The following is a 24,320-nucleotide window of genomic DNA, read 5'->3' as shown; positions in this document are numbered from 1 at the left end:
CTTTATCTTATCTCAGGTTGTTATGACCCCTGAACATACCTTAGTTATTTCTTTCGTTATTTGCTGTGTGGTGTTGCTACAAATAACGACGGGCAAGTTCTTGCGACATATGTAACGTTAAAGGTGCGACATACAGCGGCAGATGGTTTTGTGACATTTAACACTGCTGCGACATTAAACGGTGTTACGACATTTGACAGGGGACATTCGTATGCTATTGACAGAATTCTAGTTTTGTTTGTGCAGAAGCCCCTACAAAAACAACGCAGTAAACCTCTTTAAAAGAACTCGCGATAATGGATAATGTCACGATGCTTCAACGGTAACTTAATTTTCTAACCGGTCTGTCATTCTCTATCAAATGCCTCACATTGAGCATGACCGTCAAGTGCGGGTTTCAAATCCAACATTCATTTTTTTTTTTTTTTTTTTGCTAAATCTTTTTGTTCAGTCAAATATAAAAATTGATGCTAGTAGCCGTGCTCGGTTTTCGTTTTTCACTAAATACGAATGCTGAGTTCTAATCCTAGAGCCATCGTCTCACACATTACTGAAAAAAATGTGGATACGGACTATTCTATATTTAAAGTTGCTTTTTAGAAATCAGTCTCAATATCTTAAATCATATAAATGAATTATTAGTAACAACTACGTGGTCATGTTGCAACAAGACCGGGGAGCTATATGCGGAACATTTTTCATATCACTCTCTCAGGAATGCAATATCTACATAATGTCATATTACAAATGACAAAATCTTCACCAAAAAATTAAAACCTATGACAAAAATAACATAGATAAATTCAATTGATAAAATTTTTATTTCCGTTAATTTTGCATTTATGAAATCATCAGTTTTTTTTTTGTGGTAATTCATTCAATCAAGAAAGTATTTTCCACTGAAATATTGTTAAAATGAATCATGAAACATATCTAGCACTATTACGTTATACTTTGTAAATACATTGTACAATGGAAATGTTAGCAAAAGTATGTGGTTCAATGTAACTTTCTGTTTATCCAGTTCCGAATTTGACAATTCAATGGAAACTGTGGAATATCAAATGAAATGTTTGCTTGACACCTCCTATTTATGTCTTGCGTTGCTTTTGATATGTTTCATTAAAATCCAGATCAGTTAAAATTTTCGAAACTTTTGTGTTGATAATAAATTTGGTTTTTCGATACCATGTAGTTTACTAGCATACTGTATAAGAATATTGTTACTGCAATGTTTGTTGTTTTACAACAATTTCTCTATAAGCACATCAACATATTATGTTTTATCAATGAATATCAAATATAAAACCAGATTTTAAATTGACAAAAATGATGAAATGAAGTTTTTTTTTTCTTCAATTAAATTTCAAAACGAATGAAAGGTGAGTATTACCACTATTTTTCTAGGACAATTTGTTCAAAAGATATTAAAGAAGTAAATAATGCATTTTTTTCTTTTCTTTTCAGTGTATTATAACAAACGTTATGTTATTATTATTTATATTTTTATTGTATTTGTATTTCGTGCCATTTATTTGATCTTGCTTATCTAACATTTTTCCTTTTCTGCAACCAATAATAATAATCTTAAGTGATTGTTGGATTGTTGCAGTGATTCAGGTATTTGGCTATACATTGTATATGCATTCTCAACAGATACGTTATTTTGCCTAGGAAAAGTGTTTGCAGCTGGAAATCAATTTTGATTTTGAAATTTCAGGCTTGTTTTCTCGTCAGCATGATGTCCCATTAAGAATCAGATAATGTGTATTTATGGCACTGGCCATCTGATAAGCTTGGAACCTGGTACATATGCGCATTAATGTTTAAAAGCAATTAATTAAGCCTCATAAGCGAATATTTAATCGATTGATCATTTACACCGTTTATGTACGCGTATCAAATACACCATTTACTATATCCCGCACACGATCAAGGAAACTTGAAAGCGACATTTTATGATAACTGTTCAAGATTCAAATTCAAGATTTCAAAATTTAATTTCAACTGACCTATGGTGACCTCTGGATATAGACGATTATGTACAGGAAAATGTAACACCTGATTTCATTGGTCAGTGAATTTGGTGCATTCTGGTATTTTGTCCGAGGGTCATACTCATTCAATTGTCTTAAAGCTAAATAATATGTCTTTAAGTTAATTCAATTTAGTACGACCAAGGGTCATACTAATTGGAATATGTCCGACCCTGGGTCGTACTAAAGATGGCGGCTGTAATTGAGGGTCATACTAAATCGGGAATTGTCTTAAAGCTTATTAAATATGTCCGACCCAGGTCAATACTAATTGGAATATGTCCGACCCTGGGTCGTACTAAAGATGGCTGCTGTAATTGAGGGTCATACTAATTCCGAATTGTCTTAAAGCTAATTGGAATATGTCCGACCCAGGGTCATACTAATTGTAAATATGTCCGACCCAGGGTCATACTAATTGGAATATGTCCGACCCAGGGTCGTACTAAAGATGGCTGCTGTAATTGAGGGTCATACTAATTCCGAATTGTCTTAAAGCTAATTGGAATATGTCCGACCCAGGATCATACTAATTGGAATATGTCCGACCCAGGGTCGTACTAATTTGAATTGTCTTAAAGCTAGATAGATTTATCTTAATTCAGGGTCATACTAATTCCGAATTATCTTAAAACTAATTGGAATATGTCTGACCCAGGGTCATACTAATTGGAATATGTCCGACCAGGGTCGTACTAATTCGAATTGTCTTAAAGCTAAATAGATTTATCTTAATTCAGGCTCATACTATTTCGGAATCAGCTTAAAGCTAATTGGAATATGTCTGACCCAGGGTCATACTAATTGGAATATGTCCGACCCAGATCGTACTAATTCGAATTGTCTTAAAGCTAAATAGATTTGTCTTAATTCAGGGTCGTACTTATTCGATTTAGTATCATACAAATTGAAATTGTCTGACCCAGGGTCGTACTAAATGAAATAGCTTTAAGCTAATTCTCAACCAGGGTCATACTAATTGGAATATGTCCGACCCTGGGTCGTACTAAATCGAATTGTCTTAAAGCTAAATCGGCATTTTCGACCCTAACGGTACGCCATAACTACCACACTCACCATGGACTATATATTGCAGTCTGATTAAAAATGTTTCCACCAAGATCTGCACGCAAAGTCATGTACGTATATCTCATTATTATAATTATGATAACTGCGACCTTGAATAATTAAAGACATGTTTATCAGTAAAGCAATCTGGTATGGTGAACAGTGCAATATTTAGCTTTACTGCTAGATCTAGCAGAAACATGTTTTGTCACACTGGTAGCATCACAGATCTCGTCAAATAACCTTTATTCTATATAAAACTGACTATATTTCCAATTGCTGCAGCACACATTTGGACCCATGTTAAATGTCTGTATCTTACATTTTCTTGAAGAATATGGTCAGTGCTGAATAAAAATCAAAAGAAAAGTGGGGGTCATGTTTGAAGCAAGAAAATATTTTCAGTCAAACACACAAACTGCAAAATCAGCTGAAAAATGAGACCCAAATTGCAGCAGTAGTGAAGGATCTTAGTATCCATGACAAATTCTCGGTACAGTAATGTTATTATTTCATTATGAAAATGCTACCTACATGTCAAGTATAGATCTGTTATGTTATTTCAGCAAAAAAATGGAAAGAAAATAAGGAAAATAGCTCTAAAGAGCCAAAAAAACACGAGGACTATCTGAATCCATCACTAAGCGATACCATTTTTCCCGCCATTTTCATATTTAGTGTCTGTATACCTAAAACACACGACGAAATATTTAGTTATCCTCAACCTAAATGTAGTGTCGCAGAGACAGTTATTCATTCAGAACACCGGTTCCAAGGCCCCGGATATTGAACATGGAACAGATGTCAACAAACTGCGTGGGCGATGCAAACTTATGAAGAATTGCCATATTTTTAAAGATTTACGGTGTGACAATCTACTGCAGATAAACTGATATAGGTAAAATATACACATGCGAAGAATTGAGGCTATTAAAAGTCTTCCATAATTCATACGTATGGAAATTAGCTAAGATCGGTCTTCTTCAACCAAAGATTTATTTCAGATATATGAAATTATGTCAGTTATCAGTTCATATTAATATGAAATTAGGTGCTGCCTTAAAGGCAGAGCTCCCGTGAAAAATTACCAGTGCCAAGACTTTCTGTAGAATAAATTTGTACATTTGTAGATCTATGCATTTATTATTTTTCTTTCTAAAAATTATAGGTTTTTGTATACATTCTGTGAACAATAAAGCCTCTAAACTATTCTGTCAAAACCAAGGTGATTTCCAGGAAAGTGCCTTGGCAAATAAGTGTACATAACGTTATTGGTTCCTCGGCAGCGAAAGGGTTAAAAGCATATGTTTCGCATATCTGTTGCAAAAATAAAAATAAAATCCATTAATTAAGCAAATATTTGCAATGTTTACAAGTTTGTGAAACTTTGTCTACCAGCCTTTCGGCATTTGCCCTCATTAATCATGCAAATTAAGTCCCGCCCATAGGTTACAGAACACCAAATCTTACGTAACATCCCCCAGGTAGACAAAAATGAATGAAATATCAATATTAGGGGCAGTGTCCGACAAATCAATTGCCCGGAGCCCGCGGGCTACCAGAAATTTTCGTCGGGCTACCTAAAAAATACCGGCGGAAGCCCGCCAGGCAACCATAAATTTGAAGCATCAGTAGCCCGGTTATTGTATATTTTACAAAACTCCCCAACAAAATCATCAACATCCGGTCGTTTACTCGATTGCAATAAACAATTTTCCATGTGTACTGATTAACGGGTCGTAAACCGTGCTGTTAGTTTAACCCCGCCCATTTATTGATAATTTCAACGGTGGCCGCAGAAGCAAACTCCGCCTACGAATATCAAATATGCAAACTATCGTGGACTGGTCTCCGCTCGACTAATCAAAGTAGACCGATTTAACGGTCGTTAATTATGACCGATGTACCAGTCAAAATCTCTAAATTCAATCGGATCCTCTCGTACATTACCGACGACTGATTATGATAGGTACCACGCTTTCACTGCTTCGACAGTTCAAAGGCTGGGAACCAGCGTAAAATGAGTCATTAGTAACATGTCTGTCAGCATGTGCGAAAAATACGTAAAACATAAAAACTGTCAATTTACTACACGAGTTTTTTTGTATAATGCCGATTTCTTTGGTTAATACCATTTCATGATTATGTGAACATTTAACTTTGTTTTTTTTTTTTAGAGATTATAGAATGTTTATAGAATGTACAAGTACTCAAGTTGATCTCAATATTGACACAGGTGGCAGTATCATTGAATCAATGATTGATTGCCAAGCACCAATCAGACTGGTCACCCCTTCCCCACCCTAAGACCCCTGATACCACCCTGAAAAAAATTCTGACATTCTCAGGTGTTCCTTAATATCCCCACCCTACAAGACCCTTGATACAACCCTGAATTTGTTTTCAACTATCAAACTACTGTTTTGATAGTTGAAATTTTTTTTCAGGATTGTATCAGGGGTCTTGTAGGGTGGGGATATTAAGTAACACCTGAGAATGTCAGATTTTTTTTCAGGGTGGTATCAGGGGTCTTAGGGTGGGGAAGGGGTGACCAATCAATGATACTGCCACCTGCGAAGATTGACAGTGACTTGCAATTTAAATACATTTTGTGAACATCTAACACAAATTATTTGTGATTACCGGTATAGAAAGTATAAGTACTCAAGTTGATCTCAATACTGACAGAAATTTACAATTTTAATATTTTAAGACTTTTAAGTTGTAAACTAAGAGATACTTGTGTAAAAATGTTTCTTTAATAAGATGTTGTATTAACTTCAACTTGTACTTCTATATTATGATTAAAGAGAATGAAATGTTTATCTTTGTGTTTTTAGATTTCTGTTATTAACAAAATATTGTTAAAGACCCATCTTATTCTCACATCTCAGTAAGTCGGGTACGGATAGAGCAAGTTAGTACATTCATGGTTAATTTTCTGGGCAACTATAAGAAAATGCTGGGCTACCAGAAAAAAAATCTGGTAGCCCAGTGGGCAACCAGTAAAATTATAAATTTGTCGGACACTGAGGGGAAACATCAAAACGTCTTAAGGCTAAATAAAATAATATGTGTGGTTCCGGTTTCCCGACCAACCCTATTTTTTCCTGTCGACCCTAACTTTTTTATCGGGGAAAAAAAAACAAAAATCGTAAAAAAAATTTGGTTTGGTTGACCCGAGGTTCCGAGTTTTGACCCGCGAAGAATCGAGAAAAACTCGTATTTGACCCGCACAGAAAATGTCCTGTGCGTCGGCTTGACCCACGGAAATTTTCTTTGAAGCGTCTCGAGTTCGAAAGTTCTCCCTCTTGTCAATCAAAATCCCGTTGAATTTCAGTATTGTTCGCCGCCACAAGCGGAAGTATGACAGTAGACTGAGCGTCGTATATTAATTAGCTACTGACAGATGTCAATCATGCCACGCGACGGCTGACACGTAGTCATCTCGCGGTTTGTATTTAGTACAATAATGCCCGTCATTATCAAATGTGTGTATTGATCAATGTGTAAAAGTTTATTGATAAACAATGCGAAGAGCAGCCAATTATCATGTTTGTACCACTTGTTAATAAGGGGTATAACCTACTGTTGATTATCGATAATTTACATCTGTTGTGTGTGCATCATGTTTTTACAACTTTAAGTAAACAGATTACAACAGTCTGAAAACTTGGCGAATTGTATTTCGTTCGGTCCAATCGGTAGGGCTGTCATCGATAGAAACGATATCGATGTATCAACGATATTTTTTGGTCGATCGATTATCGATTCCCATTTTTAAAAATCGATATTTTACACAGAGAAAAAAAACTATCTAGATACACACTCAGACCCTCTAAAACAACTTTTCTGCCTGCAAAAATGCGCCCTAAGTAACGGAAGTTGTCAATAAAGGTCATGTCTAAACTTGTCCCGTAGCAGTCTTTTCCAACTAGTCGGCACTACCTGTATGGGGAAATACCTAAATACAAATAAAACACATGAAAAGCATGCAATTAAACTAAAAATAACATTAACAAGAAGGTATATAGCATGTACATGAACAAATAGGTTGTTACACTAACTTAATAATCGATATATCGATGTATCGTCGATATCTGTCTTCCGATATATCAGTATCGTCGATATGACAAAGACCCAGTCAATGACAGCCCTACCAATCGGAGGCGATAATTAGGAGAAATGGCCGACTTTACAGTGACTATATAGGATGATCCTTGGTGTCACTGAAAAAAATGTCCCGGCACGAGTTGTCGCCTGAAATTTTCGCCAACTGAGGCCATCCGTAAAAAATTGTTTGTTTGCGGTAACGCGACCGACTCACGAAAATTGCCGCGACTCAAACAATTTTTTAACCCAAAACTCGGAATTTTTTTTTTATCGGTGCCATGTTTTTATTCTTTCCTGTTTCGTTATTTCTTTTGGGTAACTATTTGTATTTGTATAAGTTTTCCTAGACAGTCTTCGTTGAGGTTCAACTACATGAATGATCGATATGACCGATAAGAAACAAAATGTGTGAATGTTGCGCTTTCTGTATACTGCTAATTAACAAGTGACACAAATACGATAATAGGCTGCTCTTCTATGCATTGTTTATCAATTAACTTTTACACATTGATCAATAAATACCTTTGGCAATGACGGACATTATTGTACCAAATACAAACCGCGAGAAGCCCACGTGGCATGATTGACATCTGCCAGAAGCTGATTAATATACCAAGCTCCGCCTACTGCCATACTTCTGCTTATGGCGGCGAACAATATTTGAATTCACCGGGATTTTGATTGACATGGGGCAGTTCTTTCGAACTCGAGACGCATAAAAGAAAATTTCCTCGGGTAAAGCCGACGCACGGGAATTTTTTTGTGCGGGTCAAATACGAGTTTTTCTCGATAAGTGCGAGTGAAAACCCAGAACCTCGGGTCTACCGAACGACCTGCTGATTTCCTGATATACTACAAAAATTCATGCAAAAAGTTGTTTAGAAAATTCCACTTGGAAAAATCGTGGTACATAGTGTTATCTGTGCAATACTGCAGACGTAATTAACCGAGTTTTAGATAAGTAAAATAATGATTTTTCTCGTACGTAAAACATCTGGGATAGATAAATTCTTGGATATCATTCTGTCATAATTTCTCAAACAATTTTGCAAACAAATAATAATTTTAGTTTCGATCTTTTGTCGTTGCATAATCTTTTTAATCTGCCCCGAGGATAAAACTGCAGTGACACTGCACAAGTCACTTGGAAAGAGCACAATAAACGTCAAAAATATTAGACAAACAAAATTTTCTTACCTGAAAACTTATTTATAAAGTTAAACATCCTTTCAATGCAATGACTAAAACCAGCGAAAGAAATCCATAATGTTTACATTTCTAGATTTTCCTATTTGCGTGAAATTAAATTTCCATGGGTCCACTTTTTCCTATTTTTCAAAACCCAGACTTTAGAAACATAGTTATTATTACTGAAACTTTCTGTGACTTAAATAATGTAACTGAAATTCATGCAAATTTTTGACACCTGCCATCAGAAACTGGGTTTAATCTGTTTGACAACTGTTTCTTTTAATGTGTGCCGACAGTAGCAGATCAAAGAAGACACCAGCAGATCAAAGAAGAGGTGTATTATGTGTGATGTCATAGTGATGTCACTGCTATTGACATGTATTTAATTCAAGAAGTGACTGTGAAATGCTTTTATGGGTTTTTGTGTTTTGACTTTAAGTGCATTAGCACTGGAAGCTTGATTTATTTTTGCTGATATGGAATCAACCTAGCTTTTTTTAATTGTATTCATATTCAGATTAGGCTTTTCTTGGTTAAGGCAATCATTGCAAGAGTGAAAAAAACTTTAATTTGCAGTTTAATCACATTAGATTCACAAGGATAAGAAATTAGGTTTACATTGATAAGTATATTTAGTTCCATTTTAAACTTGCATGTCATGGCGCTATTAAAAATCTTTCAGCGTTTCCCTAAAATCACTCCACTTCTCCATAATCTTAGCTGAGGAAGAAATGACTTCTCCCTAAAATATTAACATAGCTTAAACCCTGAGTAAACAATGTAAAACAATTAAGTATTGTCTTAAAATAACATGAAACATAGGCTTTGAAGGAGTGTGGTGCTAGTAATCAGACTCAGGTCTACAGGGTATTAAAATATCAAAGATTTTGCTATGTACTTCAATGCTGAATCCTAAGGAATGTAATGTTTTTTTATTACCCTAGCCAGTGCAAGGACATTCAAAAGGTCTGGCCAATTATTTTTGTTTAATATATTGATAATCTTAAATTTTTAAGTTCATATGGAGATAATAAGCTCTGTTTCTGACTGGTGTCAGGCTATCTGTTGTTTTTATTGTTATTAAAAAGGTGATATTACTAGTAATATTAGTATTCGTACTGTGTGAAAACTACCACCCTTGCACTGATATGTTACAATCAAGTTAGCATTCTACAGAGAAGTGTTAGTACCCAGAAGGTGTATAAACCAGAGGGTTAAAAAGAAAATGCAGGTGTTGTACAATTAGCATACAAAAAAAAAAAACGAAAAAAAAAAAAAATCCCTACCTACCTACTCACACTAAAAATTCTGGGTCGCGTTACTGCAAACAAACAGTTTTTTAAGGATGGCCTGATCCAAAATAACGCCAGATTTTGTGGCAACCAACAGAGCTACCCCTGTCTACAACTTATGTTGTATTGTTATACGTCTTGCCGACTTAATACTGAACAACAAATTGCATAATTAAAATCGTTATTTTGTGTGCTTGATACGATCATATAAGCCGATCAGCCGTAACTATCTATAACAAATCATTTTGGCCCAATAAAAATGCTTTGAATAAGCAGAAAACATAAGTTTCGAATAGAAATAAAATCGAAAACAAGTATTTTATCAAGAATATAATGCCTCCGTCATTTTTTCATATTTGTCACCCGTTTTCGCAGTCATGATTTTCCGATATTTCTGTCATTTTTTTTCTTGTGCACTCTAAATAAACAGTCAATAAAAAGTCTGCATTTAAGAAAAATATGACAACTGTTGCAAAAGCAGCTCTTATTTTGAAGCATTTTTCGAAAATATAAGCATGCAAAGGCACCAAACCCCACCCACTTTTAGATAATGTGCAAAATAGGGTTACTTAAAATATATCCTCCAACTGAAAGATATTAAATATTTAAACATAGAAATAAAGTCACTCTTCAAGAAAATGTTAGGCTATAAAACTTTACCATGATGATAAAATATATGCAAAATTTACCTTTTTCAATTTGCAACTATAAATTGGATTTATAGTTTACTATCGGATAAACATCATGATCGAAACTTTTGATCCTGTGTGTATTTTTTTATATATATATATAGTTTGAACTGTTAATTACAAAATGAACAGATTATATCAGATGAAGGCCTGTGCCTGAAAATTCTATCAGAGTGATCTTTTTCTTGGCCTGTGTTTTGGACTTAGTAATATTTAGAATGCATAAATAAACTAAATATACAATATATCTGCATCTATGACTGTGTTACAGATACTTTTCTAACCTGAATCCCCAGGTCCTGTGATGGTAAATATGTTTCACATGCCAAACGTTCACTTTGCAAGCTATGTTACTGTGAACATAAAATTAAAAGAACGAAAGAAATATACAGATCAGGAGAAGAAAGCAATATAGTAGCAAGTAAACTTCATGTAAAGAAGTACATGCTGCTGCAGGGAGTGATTAATAACCAAAGGGTACATAAAAAGCACTGAAAATGTACTGATGCACCATTGTTTCAATATTTAAAAAAAAAAATACCTACCTACCCTATTTTTTTTTGGCCATGTAACAGGAACCACACATTTTTTTTTGGCCTAACTTGACGCATTTTAAGGGAAGGAGGGGATGGGGGGCCCGCCACCATCTCCTCAAAATACACCCAGGATACTTAGCAGTGAATTGGAACATGTTAGATAAGTATCTGATAGAAAATATTCAGTAATAGTACAATTCTTAGGCTCCGATACATTAGGACCATGCCCGCGACCTTGTGGTTTACTTGCAAAATTTCTGGTGTGTCCACTGCCCGGAGGAGAATATTTTCAGTAGTGCCAATGTAAACAGGTAATATAAAACGTTTAAATTGGCGTTTAATAACTTTTTAGTGTTCCTGTTAGTTTGACTTAGATAGCTTTTCAATGTTTTGAATGATATTTAGTGTTTTTAACCTATGATAGTTTGATTGCCACAATTGTTGACCTATACCGCGAGATTAGTGATGTGACATCACTTGATGACAATGGCTGACTATTGTTGTTCGAAGTACACACGGATGTTTCTTGAATGATATCTGATTCATTTTCACACAGTTATTGATGCATATGACATGAAATATTGTGGTAAAGACAAGAAATACTCTGTTGTGTTGTTTCTTGTTTAATGTCGTTACGTCGAATGTCAAGTGCCGCGACAATACAGATGGACAGTATAATGATAATCCATAATTTCTGAATGCAATACATGATGTATAAGCTTGTTATATCTTAGACTGCATTAAAATTAAATCTCAACATTGACAGAACTTTGACAAATATTCTAAACTAAAGAAAGTACGGTATAGATATACATCTGCACCAAGATGAAGAGAAAAATGTATTTGAATAATTTCTGTTATTCATATTAAAACATACTGTATCAGCAATTTTACATAAATTATTATCATAGTTCTAAAACAATCACTAATATTAAATGCTTCAAAAAAAGCTTGGCCTTTGAATTTTTTTAAGATAATAGAATCTCATTAGGCCTATAGCTAATTAAAGAAATTGTGTCTCGTTAATTCATATGTGCATAGTCTACGGGAAGAAAACCGAACAACACCGATTCCAATAGATACCACAGTTTTTCAGCTTGATACACAAGTCACTTTATCTGTTTTCTTTTACACACGTCTAACAGTAATGTGACGCAAAGCGGCGCCAGTAGCTCTGCTATAAAGCTTAATAAGACAAACTCAGAAAATGTAAAAAGAATGAATATCAGTAAAGTCAAACAGGAGTTATTGCCCTTGGATATTTGCAAAATGAAATATGCAAGTTTCCTAATTCTTAAAGCATAGGTAAATTTATTATTTAGTCCAAATATATGACATCCGAATCCTCTCTTTACGTCAAAACCAGTAAAGACCTTTTCTGTGGTGAAAATAGATTTAGGTAAAAATACGATCAGGCAATGAAATCATAAAACAAAATAAAACTGAATCATTTTATGGTTTAAACTTAACAGTAAAACATGTTAATAAAGCGTAAACGCTATATGTTTCATTTGGCTACCTCGCTGTATTTACATGACCATCGTTACACTCTTCCAATAAAGTACAGCTGACACTATGGTTACCGATCATGTGACACGAAGTGGAGCTGTGTAAAATATGTGTAAACTTTAGGATTTGTTTAAAACAGTGACAAACTTGTGTTTTGACGTTTATTCACATAAATTGACTGAAAGTGAAAAATGGATATTCTTTCCAGGTATCTTAAAATTTCACTAATATTTTTGTTTTTTAATAGTTTAAATGCGATTTAAAAATAGCCGCGTAGAATAGTTGCTAGAGGTTCACCAGGGAAAAGGTCCTTCCTATTTTCTGTGTGGAGGAGAGATGTTGAACTATGCAAAAATTATCACGGAGGGGCACATGGGGTCTTCCTCCACCATCAAAGCTGGAAAGTCGCCATATAACCTATGATTGTGTCAGTGCGACGTTAAACCCAACAAAAAAATTTAACAAAGAACCAGTAATTATGAATAGAAAATGCAACTGAATACAGCCTCCTTGTCATTGAAAAAATGTCATATAAATTTTTGTCTAGTGTAGACTGGTATTTTGCAGCATTTTTGCTGTTTACACTGATTCACACAGGCAACACTTCTGACTTTGGGAGAAATTTAATTGGATCAAACGTTACATATGAAGACAATTTCAGACATTCCTTTAGTTAAATTTCTGTTTAAATTGTCAGTGTCAGAGTATTGATTTTATTTTAGATTGATATGAAGTGTTTATTACGTGAAGTTGTACATTTCGATTTTGCTAAGTAAGTGTATGGAGAGCAGTAAGACATAACATGTGGTGAAATTTATATCGGTCAGTCAAGTATTGACCACTAAATACAATGTATAGAGCAATTAGCAGTTTGGTTGTCGGCTTCATGGTATCAAAGAATAATTTCATTCCAACAAGTACATTTAGCACTCAAAATTATTCATACCCATTGAGAAACTGTTGTAACACAGTCGTTAAACAAATTTTCCAAAATAATTGTTGGCAAAGTACTGCAGATCCACTGTAAATAAAGGGATGTTTCTTTACAAATTTTATATCACTACAGTCTTGTGGGAAAAAAATTTCACAGACACAAAGAACAAACATATGAATGATCTTGTTTAAACCATTGCATGATTAACGCTAATGTAACACAAAGTTGTTACATTTTCTGGAAACTGACCCTGTCCAGATTCTGTTTTCCAACCAGTATAACAAAGAACTAACAATACACAGAAACAAAATATGAATTGTTTAATTTTTTTAGAGACACGTGGCAAGATGTTATGCTTATGCTAATGTCTGACTCATTTTAGTTTGAGTAATTAGGGCTGATAAATCAAAATAGTGTTCACCATACTTTTTCAACCAATCATTGCCACATATTTTAAAGACCTAGATAGAGCAGCGTTGTAAAATTACTAAGGTCTACTTGTGTAAACATTTACATATTTTTCCGATACATATTCATGAAGATGAAGAATGAAAAGTGAACAAATTGTACAATATCTGCACAGAGAGGTCTGTTCGTGGCTGCTTTGAAAAAGTAGCATAAAAATGTTGGGTAGAGGCTAGGAAGTGAAATCTTAATTATCAAAAAACCACATTTGGTGCATAGAGGAAATGAAATTTTCAACATTAAGTCAGAAAACAAAACAGAGGGAGCTTTTTTTAATTCAGATGATTTCATTTCATTTTCCCTCCTTTGATTATCAAGCATTTTGTCAACTGTGTTTGACCTATACATTTTATTTCACCCTATTATAGATCATAATCATGTTTATTTATGACTGTAAAAAGTTTCATATAATCTACACTGTAGAAAAGTTCTAAGTATATTATTCTGAAGTTTTGAAAAATCAGGGTTTAATAAAATTCTACATTGTAGAATTTTTTTTTATCCAAATGTGTAGAACTACCTTAATAAGCACATATGCTGACATATCAGGATCTGATTTCAAGAAAACCTAGCTGCAGTAGTTAGGGAAACTGTAAGATTGATCAAGGCATTTATGATTAAGCACTGAAAAGTGTCTTTCACTGCTTTTATCATTTCAAATTCTGCCGTGAGTTAAGAATAAGATTAGTAGATATAATGCTTATTACAGAGGCTAGTGTTAACATGTGTCATTTGTTTTGATAAGAAGATTTTTTCCCGTGGTTGAGCAGGAGAAACCAACATTGTTCTAAACATTTATTTGATTCTGGATGGACATTGCAAAGTAAAACAGTTAGGTTGGAAATAGAGTAATTTGTTGAGTTTTGACTTTAAAAAGATTAAACCCTACAAAAAGAAAGGCAGTGGAACATTCGACCAAACACTGAGAGTAAATAACTGAATTTTATTTTGGGCAACTTTTCCCTTCATCAGTGATACTATAATTAAAAAAGAGATTACAAACATTTCAGAATTAAGATGGCAACAACTACTGAGGATTCTGCCAACTATGACAGTTACGATGATCAAGATTATGATTCTGATAGACCAACAGAAAGATGGGCACCACTTGGTGCTGTCTCCAACCCAGAACCATCTTCCTCACTCACAGAACACAGGTTAGTAGAGCCATTGTTAACCTTCAGCCTGCTGGCGGCAAGTAATTTTGCCTTTGCAACCAGTGCAGACCAAGATATGCAGGCTGATCATGGTCAGACTGCACTATTCTCTACTCGGCCCAAATTAAATAATAAGCCAGTCCATTTTAGAAATTGAGCAGGATAAAGTTTAAACATTAGATGATGATTCCTTAACAGATTAACATATTGTTGGTCACCTTTGAGGGCCTTTTGATCTCACAGGCAGGGTAAAAACTTTAAAGATGAAATTGATATCCAAGAAGAGAAATTGCAGAATATGGTTAGGCAATATTTGTACCTTTGCATCAGTAGGGTGTTTAAGTCAACCTGCAGTCTAAATTCTTATTCTTCACAATTGAAAGCTTAGAAAAACATGAAAATAGTCACAGCTTAAAATGAAAATGCAAGTCTGAGAATTAATAATATTCATTATATCGATGTCTTTAGTCATATAACTAGCTTAAAGATAACGCTGTTTATAGTTCATTAATTACACTGACTTTTCATGAAAAGGAAACAACAAAATCCCAATTCACATGTTTTACAATACATTTTTACCAGTGCCAAAGGCCCCTTTGCTATTTCAAAATTACTGTTAATTAAACACATGGTTGTATTCATTTTACATCATTTTAAGTTAGCTGTATTTCACTTATGATATAGTCCTTTTTGACATCTTGTTTTCTGACTACATAATATATATGTAAGATACAGCCCGATACGGGTAATATACATGGTCAGAAAAAAGATTTGTCACAAATTGTGTATTTGCAATAGATACCTTAACTCTCTTGTTTGATAGGTGCATTGTAGTGTACAAAGTAGATGTACATTAATTTTATCTGGTATTTCAGTCACCGTAGTGAATCTGAGGAGTTACAGAGGCTTGAAGAAGAGCAGGAACAGTTGAACTCCTCCCTGCTTGCATTAACTACACACTTCGCCCAAGTTCAGTTCAGACTCAAACAAATTGTTAGTGCAGAAAATGATGACAAAGAGGTATGTCTAAGGGTGGGTAGAGGCATTGGGAGAGATGGTGTAGTAGCATTGGTACCATACATAAGATGGCTGCTGATAGGTACAGGTGGCACTAGGTCTGTTAAAAAAGTACAGGTGTTTTAAATGACACCTATGTCCTAATTAGTAATCTCTGTTTATGGTAAATGGACATCAGCCACCAAAGAAGTTGTGACAGAATTTTGTTGAAATGTTTTTTTCATGGTTTGGTTTTAGACTTTAGTATTTAGGGATAGTGCATGTTATAACACGAAATGAACATGAGCTAATGCTATTCTGTAATAAAAAGTGTTAAAAAGCTAGAAAATGAATATACTGGCTATCAACATCATTGAATGTCTGTGAAATGTGTGGGAATATCAGTGTTGCTTGGTCACGTTGATGTCATATCCTTTTGAATTATCCGTTATGGGGCTGTATTACGCTTACACTTTGTCATAGTTAAAAGGTGTGTTAACAGCGCATGAGCGGGAGATGAGCTCTCAGTTAACACATGTTAATTCTCTTGCAATTACACCATCTGAAAACAGTAAAAACAGCAGTTTTATGCTAGAATTAGTATTTTCCCTAATGTAGATGATAACATGAAGAAGGCTAAAATAAAAAAAGGCATTGTAATGGTTGTGATATTCATCGTCTGCAAGATCTTTTTATAACAGCAGTTTATGTACTGCCATGGGAGGTAAATGCTATTGCACACATACTGGGTTTGCCCAGGAAGCTCAAACAAGTGTGATTTGAAGCTTTCTAGCTTTCTTCACAGTCAGTGTTGAATAGATTTGAATAACTTGAGTTTGGGAGTTTTGAAACTTTTTTGTGCGTCTTCTTTGAAATGACGTAATTTGATGTATTACTCGTATATGCAGATTTGGAGGATGTACATACATGCATATTGAGATGTTTATTTCCTTATTTCAGACATTATTGAAAGAGCTGGAAGAGTTTGCATTTAAGGGGATTCCTGATGTGAGGGGGTGTAAAGTTCAAGATGCACAGATACTTGAAGAAATGGTATGTTTATTTGATTATTTTTGTGATGAAGTTAATATTTGCATTGTATTGCTTATTCCTAACTAATCTGAAGTGTGCAATCTGTTGGAGCAGTGACCCTTTCTATTCCAAGTTAGTAGGTAGAAGTTGATGCTGGACATCCATATTTTAATCTTGTATAGTGATCAGTCCAATCTCCATACACTCAAGCACTCAGATAGTCATTTAAGTGAAGAGAGTTTGACCAAATCGGGAAGAAACAATATATTTGTGACCTGCACTAAGTCTGGCAATACAGTACCTAAACCCTACCTTTCATTGGGTTTTGTATAAATGTGTTTCAAACAACCTCACACAGTCTGTAAAAAGTTTGGTTGTTCTTGCTGGAAGATTATTTGAAATGTTTTTGCTACTCACTGTTAGCCGATTATTTTTTCAGAGTGATCGAGAGCATGAGACAAAGTTGTCAGAACAGCGTGAGAAACAAAGGGAGCTAATTACACAACTTAAGTCTCAACTTGAAGATCTTGAGACTTATGCTTATGAGGTGATTTTGTAGTCATTATCATTTACATTGTAAAATCTGAAATTTTCATGAGGGATTTATTTCTGCTGTGTACACTAACAGTTTGTGAAAATAAATACTGGGGAAATGTGATTATTTATATATATAGTCCTATTTGTTTCATATATAGTCCCATTTGTTTCATAAGATTGCCATATTTAATGAATATTCTACTACATGAACTAAATCCAAATCTATAAAAAGCAAACTTTTAGCCTTGCAAGCATGTCGGATGGTATGAAGTTATAAATCAAGACTTTAAATATATTTCAGTTTGTAGAAATGTTTCTGTTGTAGTAACAGTTTCAATATTCGTAATTTTTCTGAGTGTCTGAATCTGTGTAGAAATTTTATTTTGTTAGAATGCATGTGAGTGTATAGGATATTTCTACATACAAATTAATATGTATATATGAGTTTCTGCAGACAAAGTTATAACATGTTTCTTTGTTTTAATCAACAGACTGGGGAGTCGAAAGAAATACCTACTAGCAAGCAGATAGAGAAGCAGAAAGTTGTTTTGGATCAACTGAGGAACACATTGGACCTGAAAATTGATAAACTTGATAAACTCAGGTGAGACAAAAAAATTGTTAAACTCGGGTAAGATAAGAAGTTGATAAACTAAGTTGAGACAAGAATTGATAAACTCAGGCGAGATATACTTAGTTAGAGAAAAATCGAGAAACTGAGGGAAGAAAAAAAAAGGTATATGAAGTTAAAAGGTAATTGCTACAAAAAGGGTGAGCTTTTTCCAAAAATAAAAGGTGAAATAAAGCCTTACGAGATGAAATTGCCTACACTTACCTGAGATCAGATAAGATTAATAATAGCAAGAGAGGTAAAATGATAAAATTTTACAATGTTAGGTGTGATATCCTAATATTGATTAGATTAAAGGTTAATTGAACTAACTGCATGATAACTAGAAAACTTAATAGACAGGTTTAGCAGCTACTTACGAGTGGCAGTTTTATTTTTTAGGACTTTCAGCTTTTAGATAGTTTGTACAATTTAGTACATTTATATGTAGAAGTATTATTATTGTATGTTTCAAAACGGTGTGATGAGTAAACATCCAGGGCATTAGATTTTTAAGTTTTTTAGACATGCTAGGTATATTTCTTTGTAAAACGAGAAATGTTTCAGAATGTAGTGAGAAGTAAGAGATTAATTTATTGAACAAATTTTAAGAGGTACTTGTTAAACCATGCTTGTATTTCCAATGCATACCCATACAAGCATTCAAATTTCAACTTCTCAAGTTCATGAAATAGACTAGCTTATTATTTCGAGGTAGTATTATGAAATACAGAATAAAAATGCTGACGTTAAGCATGCACTTAGATTTAGGGTTATGGTTGTTTAGTTTGCATAAATCTGCATGCCTCCAGAGTTATTTTTAAATTTTCAAAATTTTAGAAAATGTTATCATTGTTTGGTAATTCTGATAGAAATAATTGATTAAGTGATTGCTTACATTTTAAGATGTTTTTATGTATACAAAACACTCTTTTAGTCAACAAAAATATGTAGAAATATCTTAAAGGTTGATAATCAGATTTTGGCCATGTAACGGATTTGTTCGAAACTTTAGCATCTGATCATTTACACTCATTTATGTTCACTTAACACTTAATACAAATTTGATTTTCACTGGAGGTATTTTTAAAATTTCATTTTCCTATCCTGGTTGCCCAACCAAGATAGAGTTATTTTATCATAAATATAAATTTGATAAACATACTTTGCCTAAGGAAATGTATAAATATTAGACATATTGTAATGTATTTGTAAAATATTTGCATTAAAAATTATGTATTTAGATGGAATTCATTAGAAACGCAAGTTTGAAAAATTATTATTACCTCCCTTTGCCTATCTTGGTTGCGCAACCAAGATAGATTGGAAATAAATGAATTCAGAAGCTACACACAGCTTTAAAACTTGCATTTTGGTTCAGAGTGTTCAATAGTTGATATGTCTATCAAATGCAAATGTAAAACTAGACATTGTATCGAAATAAAAAGATATACCAAGCTTTTTATATACTTCCATATTAAAGGGGAGTAATTACAAAATTTTATAAAAATAATAAAATATACATTTCAAATAGGAATCTAACTCTATGTAATCGGTCTTTTTGTTCCTTAAATAATTCTCTGCCAGAATATACAAAAAGTAAAAAATGTCATAAAATGTTGTTTAAATGTGACTGACCACCTTTAAATTAAAAGCATTAGTCATAGAAGGAACTCAGCTGTACTTTATTTCACTACATTAACATATCTACTAAACAATACTGATTTTTCATTTTCAATGTATTTTTAACAAATTGCTTTTAAAAATTCGAAAGTTTGATGTTCACTGGAGGCATGTCCCTTAAAAGTCAGTTTGTTGTTTGTGTAGAGGAATGGTGTTAATTAATCATGTGTGTGTGTGTGTGTACTAGTAAATAGTTCACAAGGTGAGCTAAATGTCTGTATGAAAGTGTAGAATTTGATTGTGTTTAAGGGATAAAGATTTTTGCAGTTACTGAAGACTGACAGTTACCATTTCAGAATAATTATGCCTCATATCCAACTTAATTTTAGCTTGTGAAATTTCAGTGAAATTCACTAATATTTCAGAACTTTTATTTCTTGAAGCCAGAGCTGTGTAGTTACGTAATGAGCAAACCCGTGCACAGAAATTCTTACGTTTTCTTCCATTATTATCATTTACATATACATGAATAATATTGTTTGTCATTAATTGCATCCTAATGTTACAAAAAGAAATCTCATAAAATGGTAATGGACTGAACATTTGTAGATGACCCTATTCTTGCATACCAGACTGGGATTTCCGGTATTTTTACCGGTGCTGGAAAAATCCATCTTACACCCCGGGGTGTAAGATGACTCTCGTGCTTTAAATGACGTATTACGAACTACATATATGTAGAAGATTTATGTAGTTATTTATATTTCATTTTGAAAAACGGAATAAAAATCCAATACCTTGACAGTTCCTCTTTGTTCCTGATAGTATATTTCTCGATTCAAAACACGTTATTTTGTCAAAAATTCATAACGTTACGCCGGAACTGATAAAACAAAACCGGAACTAAACATTGTTATTTGTCTTTGAAACGTCATGACGTCTTTCCTGTTTACGGACGTTGATTTCCCGCGCTTTGTTTAAATACACTGCTATAAGAAATAGTTCTAAAAAGAAAGCCGTTCAGCTGATTTTATTTTTATTATTATATCTTTATATCGGTATGCAAGAAAAAGATTCTGTCACTGGTTATAGGTGCAGATGGGAATATCCGGCTCTCGGGTAACTGTTTAGGCGGTAACTCGGTAGGAACCTCGTTACCGCCTAAACAGTTACCCTCGAGGCCGGAAATTCCCATCTGCACCTACAACCAGTGAAAGAATCTTATATTATCAAGGATGTGATTCTTCCTCTTTTCAGCTGATTTCCTCTTTTTGAACAGAAAAATTTGAAAAAAAGTCAGATTTGGCAAGATAAGTGCAAAAATTGAAAGATGTGATGGGTATCCTCATTTCCTTGTTTTTGGTCGATGGGCAATCACATCCCTGTATTATACAATGGGAGAAGACTAAATACAGTCAAAACTGTATCAAGCAGCCCGTCAAGGGAGTGACACAATATGACTGCTTAAGGCAGGTAGCTGCTTACATCAGGTAGAAATAAGAACTAAATATCAGTTTGGGAAGTTAGCTGACTTGCTGCTTGAGGCAAGTGAATGCTTAATATAGGTGGCTGCTAAGGCAGGTTAAACTGTATTTTCCAGGTGAATTAGGGCCTATTCATAATAATTTTGATTTATTGCACAGTGTCACTTGTATTTGCATGTTTGAATGCAGTACTAACATATGCTACTGACTAACCTGTTTGGTGATTGCTGTGTGATTTCAGTACGGAGGAACTGCGACAGGTGGTGGATCACGCTGTTGGCCAGGTAAATATTAAACAAAGTGCTTGTATCATATGGGACCAGGAAGTGCAGATAAATTAAACATGAGGTAGTGTATACATCCCTACAGCTCAGTGATTACTGCACTGTCTCCCAAGGGTTGAAGCACTGGCTCAAACCCTGATGCAGACTGGACTCTATGTATTAATAATATTATAAGTCTTTAAAATGTGACTTTATATTAAGTTGGAAGTAGGTCCTGTATAGGTTGCATACCAGTATTAATCTTATTTAAAGCTACTCATCCACAGTTTAGGTCAAACTTTTCAACATGTTGGTTTCTACCAAGTTTGGCATAGAATGTCTATCTGACGCTGAAAAATGATTAAGTGGGTGAAAATAAAAGTTAGATATTGGTAAAAATGCAAGAGGAATGTAAATTTTCTGCATTATTTCAAAAGTGTTGAAATGGTTTACTACCTTCTGCATAATATTTTTGGTTATTTATAAGAAATTCTTGCAAAAATCTTATGTCAATAAGTTTGTACCACTAGTCACTTTCAGAGTACTCACTTTTAATGGATTTTTGAGGTAAATTATTTTCCCATTAGAATGTGAAAAAAACGTGGAAGACTTCTTTTTGAGGAGTCACCACCTTCATGGGAAAATTCAGCCCTTATTCCTTTCATTGTATAGAGACCGTACCATAGCTCTTCGCATTCTTCAATTTTTCAAAAAAAGAGGTTTTTACAAGCGCACCGGTTACGATTAAAAATGTAAACAACAGACTCTGTAAATTATTTGAATGAATGAATGATCGTCGATCTTAGTCATAATATTGATTGACAGTGAATGCTAATGACTCCGTGTGTTGCAGAAAGGTATTTAGTTTGTAACTGTAATTTCCTATCAGTTGATATCCTCTCGAAACTGGTAAAGTAATTGCTTATATTTGGACAAAGCCCACTGTCTTTGCCATTCGCCAGCTACTGAAAAGGCAGATATATAAGATTCAGTGTAAGTTATATTTCACTGGTACTACCAGTTAGTAAGTTCATACTCTAAAAAACACGTCAGAGAAATTTGGGCAGTTTTGACCGATTAAAATGTTTGCAGCATTAGATTATATTTTTTCTTTACACAAAAATTGCCGTTAGGTAACAAAGCGAATACGCCGATAATCCGGAGTAGGCCGATTATGTGTTATTGTCACAAAACTGTTCCAGTTCACGTAATGTAATCGGTGCACTTAAACTGCCTAGCTATAGCTACTGCTGTTATAGGGAAGTGGTAGAGTGTCTGCCTTAGGTGTGAGAGGTCCTGGGTTCGAGTCCCAGTTACAGCTTAACAATTTTCATTCTGCTACAGCATCTTTTTGCTGTTAAAGGACTGTTCCAGTTGTTCTATATTTTTAGCACACAGTATCATGGATCATTATTTAGAAATAAAATGCACCCAAGAAGAAAATATTCGCTATATTATGTCCCTTTGATGTTTCTGCTCTCCAGGTTCAAGAAGAGTTACATTTCCTTGATCACAAAATTTTCTTTTACATGAAAATATTAAATGCTCATAACTCTACGTTTTTGCTTAAAATATTGTCAATATATCTATTTTTGAGAAATATATGGACATTTGTCTTCATTTCAAAGCTTTTTAACTTCATACCTATGATTTGAAAAGCTTAGGTACTATCTCTACATTGTACAGTAACAGTAATCTTGATACCATGATATTTTTATACCTAAAATACCAATGAACTCTGGCTTATATTTTTTAATACATTCAGAAGAAATATGAAATCCTGTTTTTCCAAAGTCTTATTCAATGGTTTCTCATGCCTTTGAGCTACTTTTTCAAGCTTTTTGATACATATTTTGCAGGCATCATTCTCATGTTACTACATGACACAGAAAAAAGATGTGTAATGTAAAGACCTATATTTTCAGATTGTAAATCCAGCCAGGGTTAAAGAGAAGCTTGTCAGTCAGTTAAAGACACAGATAACGGACCTGGAAAGATTTATTGACTTTTTACAGGGTATGTTATTATCTACTGTTCAGACCACCAAATCAGTAACAAATTTTATTTATTGAATTAAAGCTTTGTTCCGTAAGATCAGCATATAAGTAATTGATTATTTTAAGCTTTCCAGTATGATAATTTAATAATTAACCCTTATCATGCTGGACACGATTGATTCTGCCTTTGCATCCAGTGTAGATCTTGATCAGCCTGCACATCCATGCAGTCTGATCAAGGTCTGCACTGTTCCCATTCAGTCAGTATCTTTTTGGTAAGTACCCTTTTTTACAATTAATGGTTCTGTCTAAATTGATAGATGGACAAGTTCATTATAGACATTTAACAGGATAAGGGTTAAGACCTAAATTTTGAAAGATAGCTTTGCTGTCAATTTGATTGCCCTTGACAAATTTGGACAGTTACTTTTAAAATTTTACAAATTTATAGCAGAATGCTGGATTGTGGAAATTAAGGTATACTTAATGTTCCATAAACAGTCCATCACAAATACTGTCTTTATGGTGTCCAAAATGGCCAAAATTTGCAATGGAAAATGTGAAAATTGTGTTTTTACCTACATTAAACTCCAAACTTATCAAGATATTTTGATGCTTAGAAATTTTTGAAAAAAAGTACCTTAAACTTTTGAGGTATTTCAGTGATGCATAACTTGAGTAGCATTGCCTTATAATCAAAGGGGAATCAAGGGAAACCCTTGTTACAATAAAGCTGAATCAAACAATCAGGATAGATCTGTATTAAAATGATTAATTAGAATGTTTTT

At 33.9% G+C, this 24,320-nt stretch overlaps 1 protein-coding gene across 1 annotated transcript in view; it reads left to right on the top strand.

Annotated features, from left to right (window-relative positions):
• The first annotated feature begins 3,844 nt into the window (after positions 1-3,844).
• The window catches only part of LOC123536309 (RUN domain-containing protein 1-like), a 35,691-nt gene continuing 15,215 nt past the window's right edge, over positions 3,845-24,320 (top strand). Inside the window, exons 1-8 of the mRNA XM_045319382.2 lie at positions 3,845-4,002; positions 14,844-14,990; positions 15,866-16,010; positions 16,947-17,039; positions 17,458-17,565; positions 18,047-18,159; positions 21,514-21,556; positions 23,461-23,551. Of these exons, the coding sequence (XP_045175317.2) occupies positions 14,851-14,990; positions 15,866-16,010; positions 16,947-17,039; positions 17,458-17,565; positions 18,047-18,159; positions 21,514-21,556; positions 23,461-23,551 (733 nt within the window). The 5' untranslated portion in view covers positions 3,845-4,002; positions 14,844-14,850. The remainder of the gene's footprint in view (positions 4,003-14,843; positions 14,991-15,865; positions 16,011-16,946; positions 17,040-17,457; positions 17,566-18,046; positions 18,160-21,513; positions 21,557-23,460; positions 23,552-24,320) is intronic.

This window comes from Mercenaria mercenaria, chromosome 17 (assembly GCF_021730395.1).
Source record: "Mercenaria mercenaria strain notata chromosome 17, MADL_Memer_1, whole genome shotgun sequence".
In the NCBI taxonomy this organism is placed as follows: Eukaryota; Metazoa; Mollusca; class Bivalvia; order Venerida; family Veneridae; genus Mercenaria; species Mercenaria mercenaria.
The sequence above is the reverse complement of the archived record's forward strand: the minus strand, read 5'-3'. Positions and strand labels throughout refer to the sequence as shown.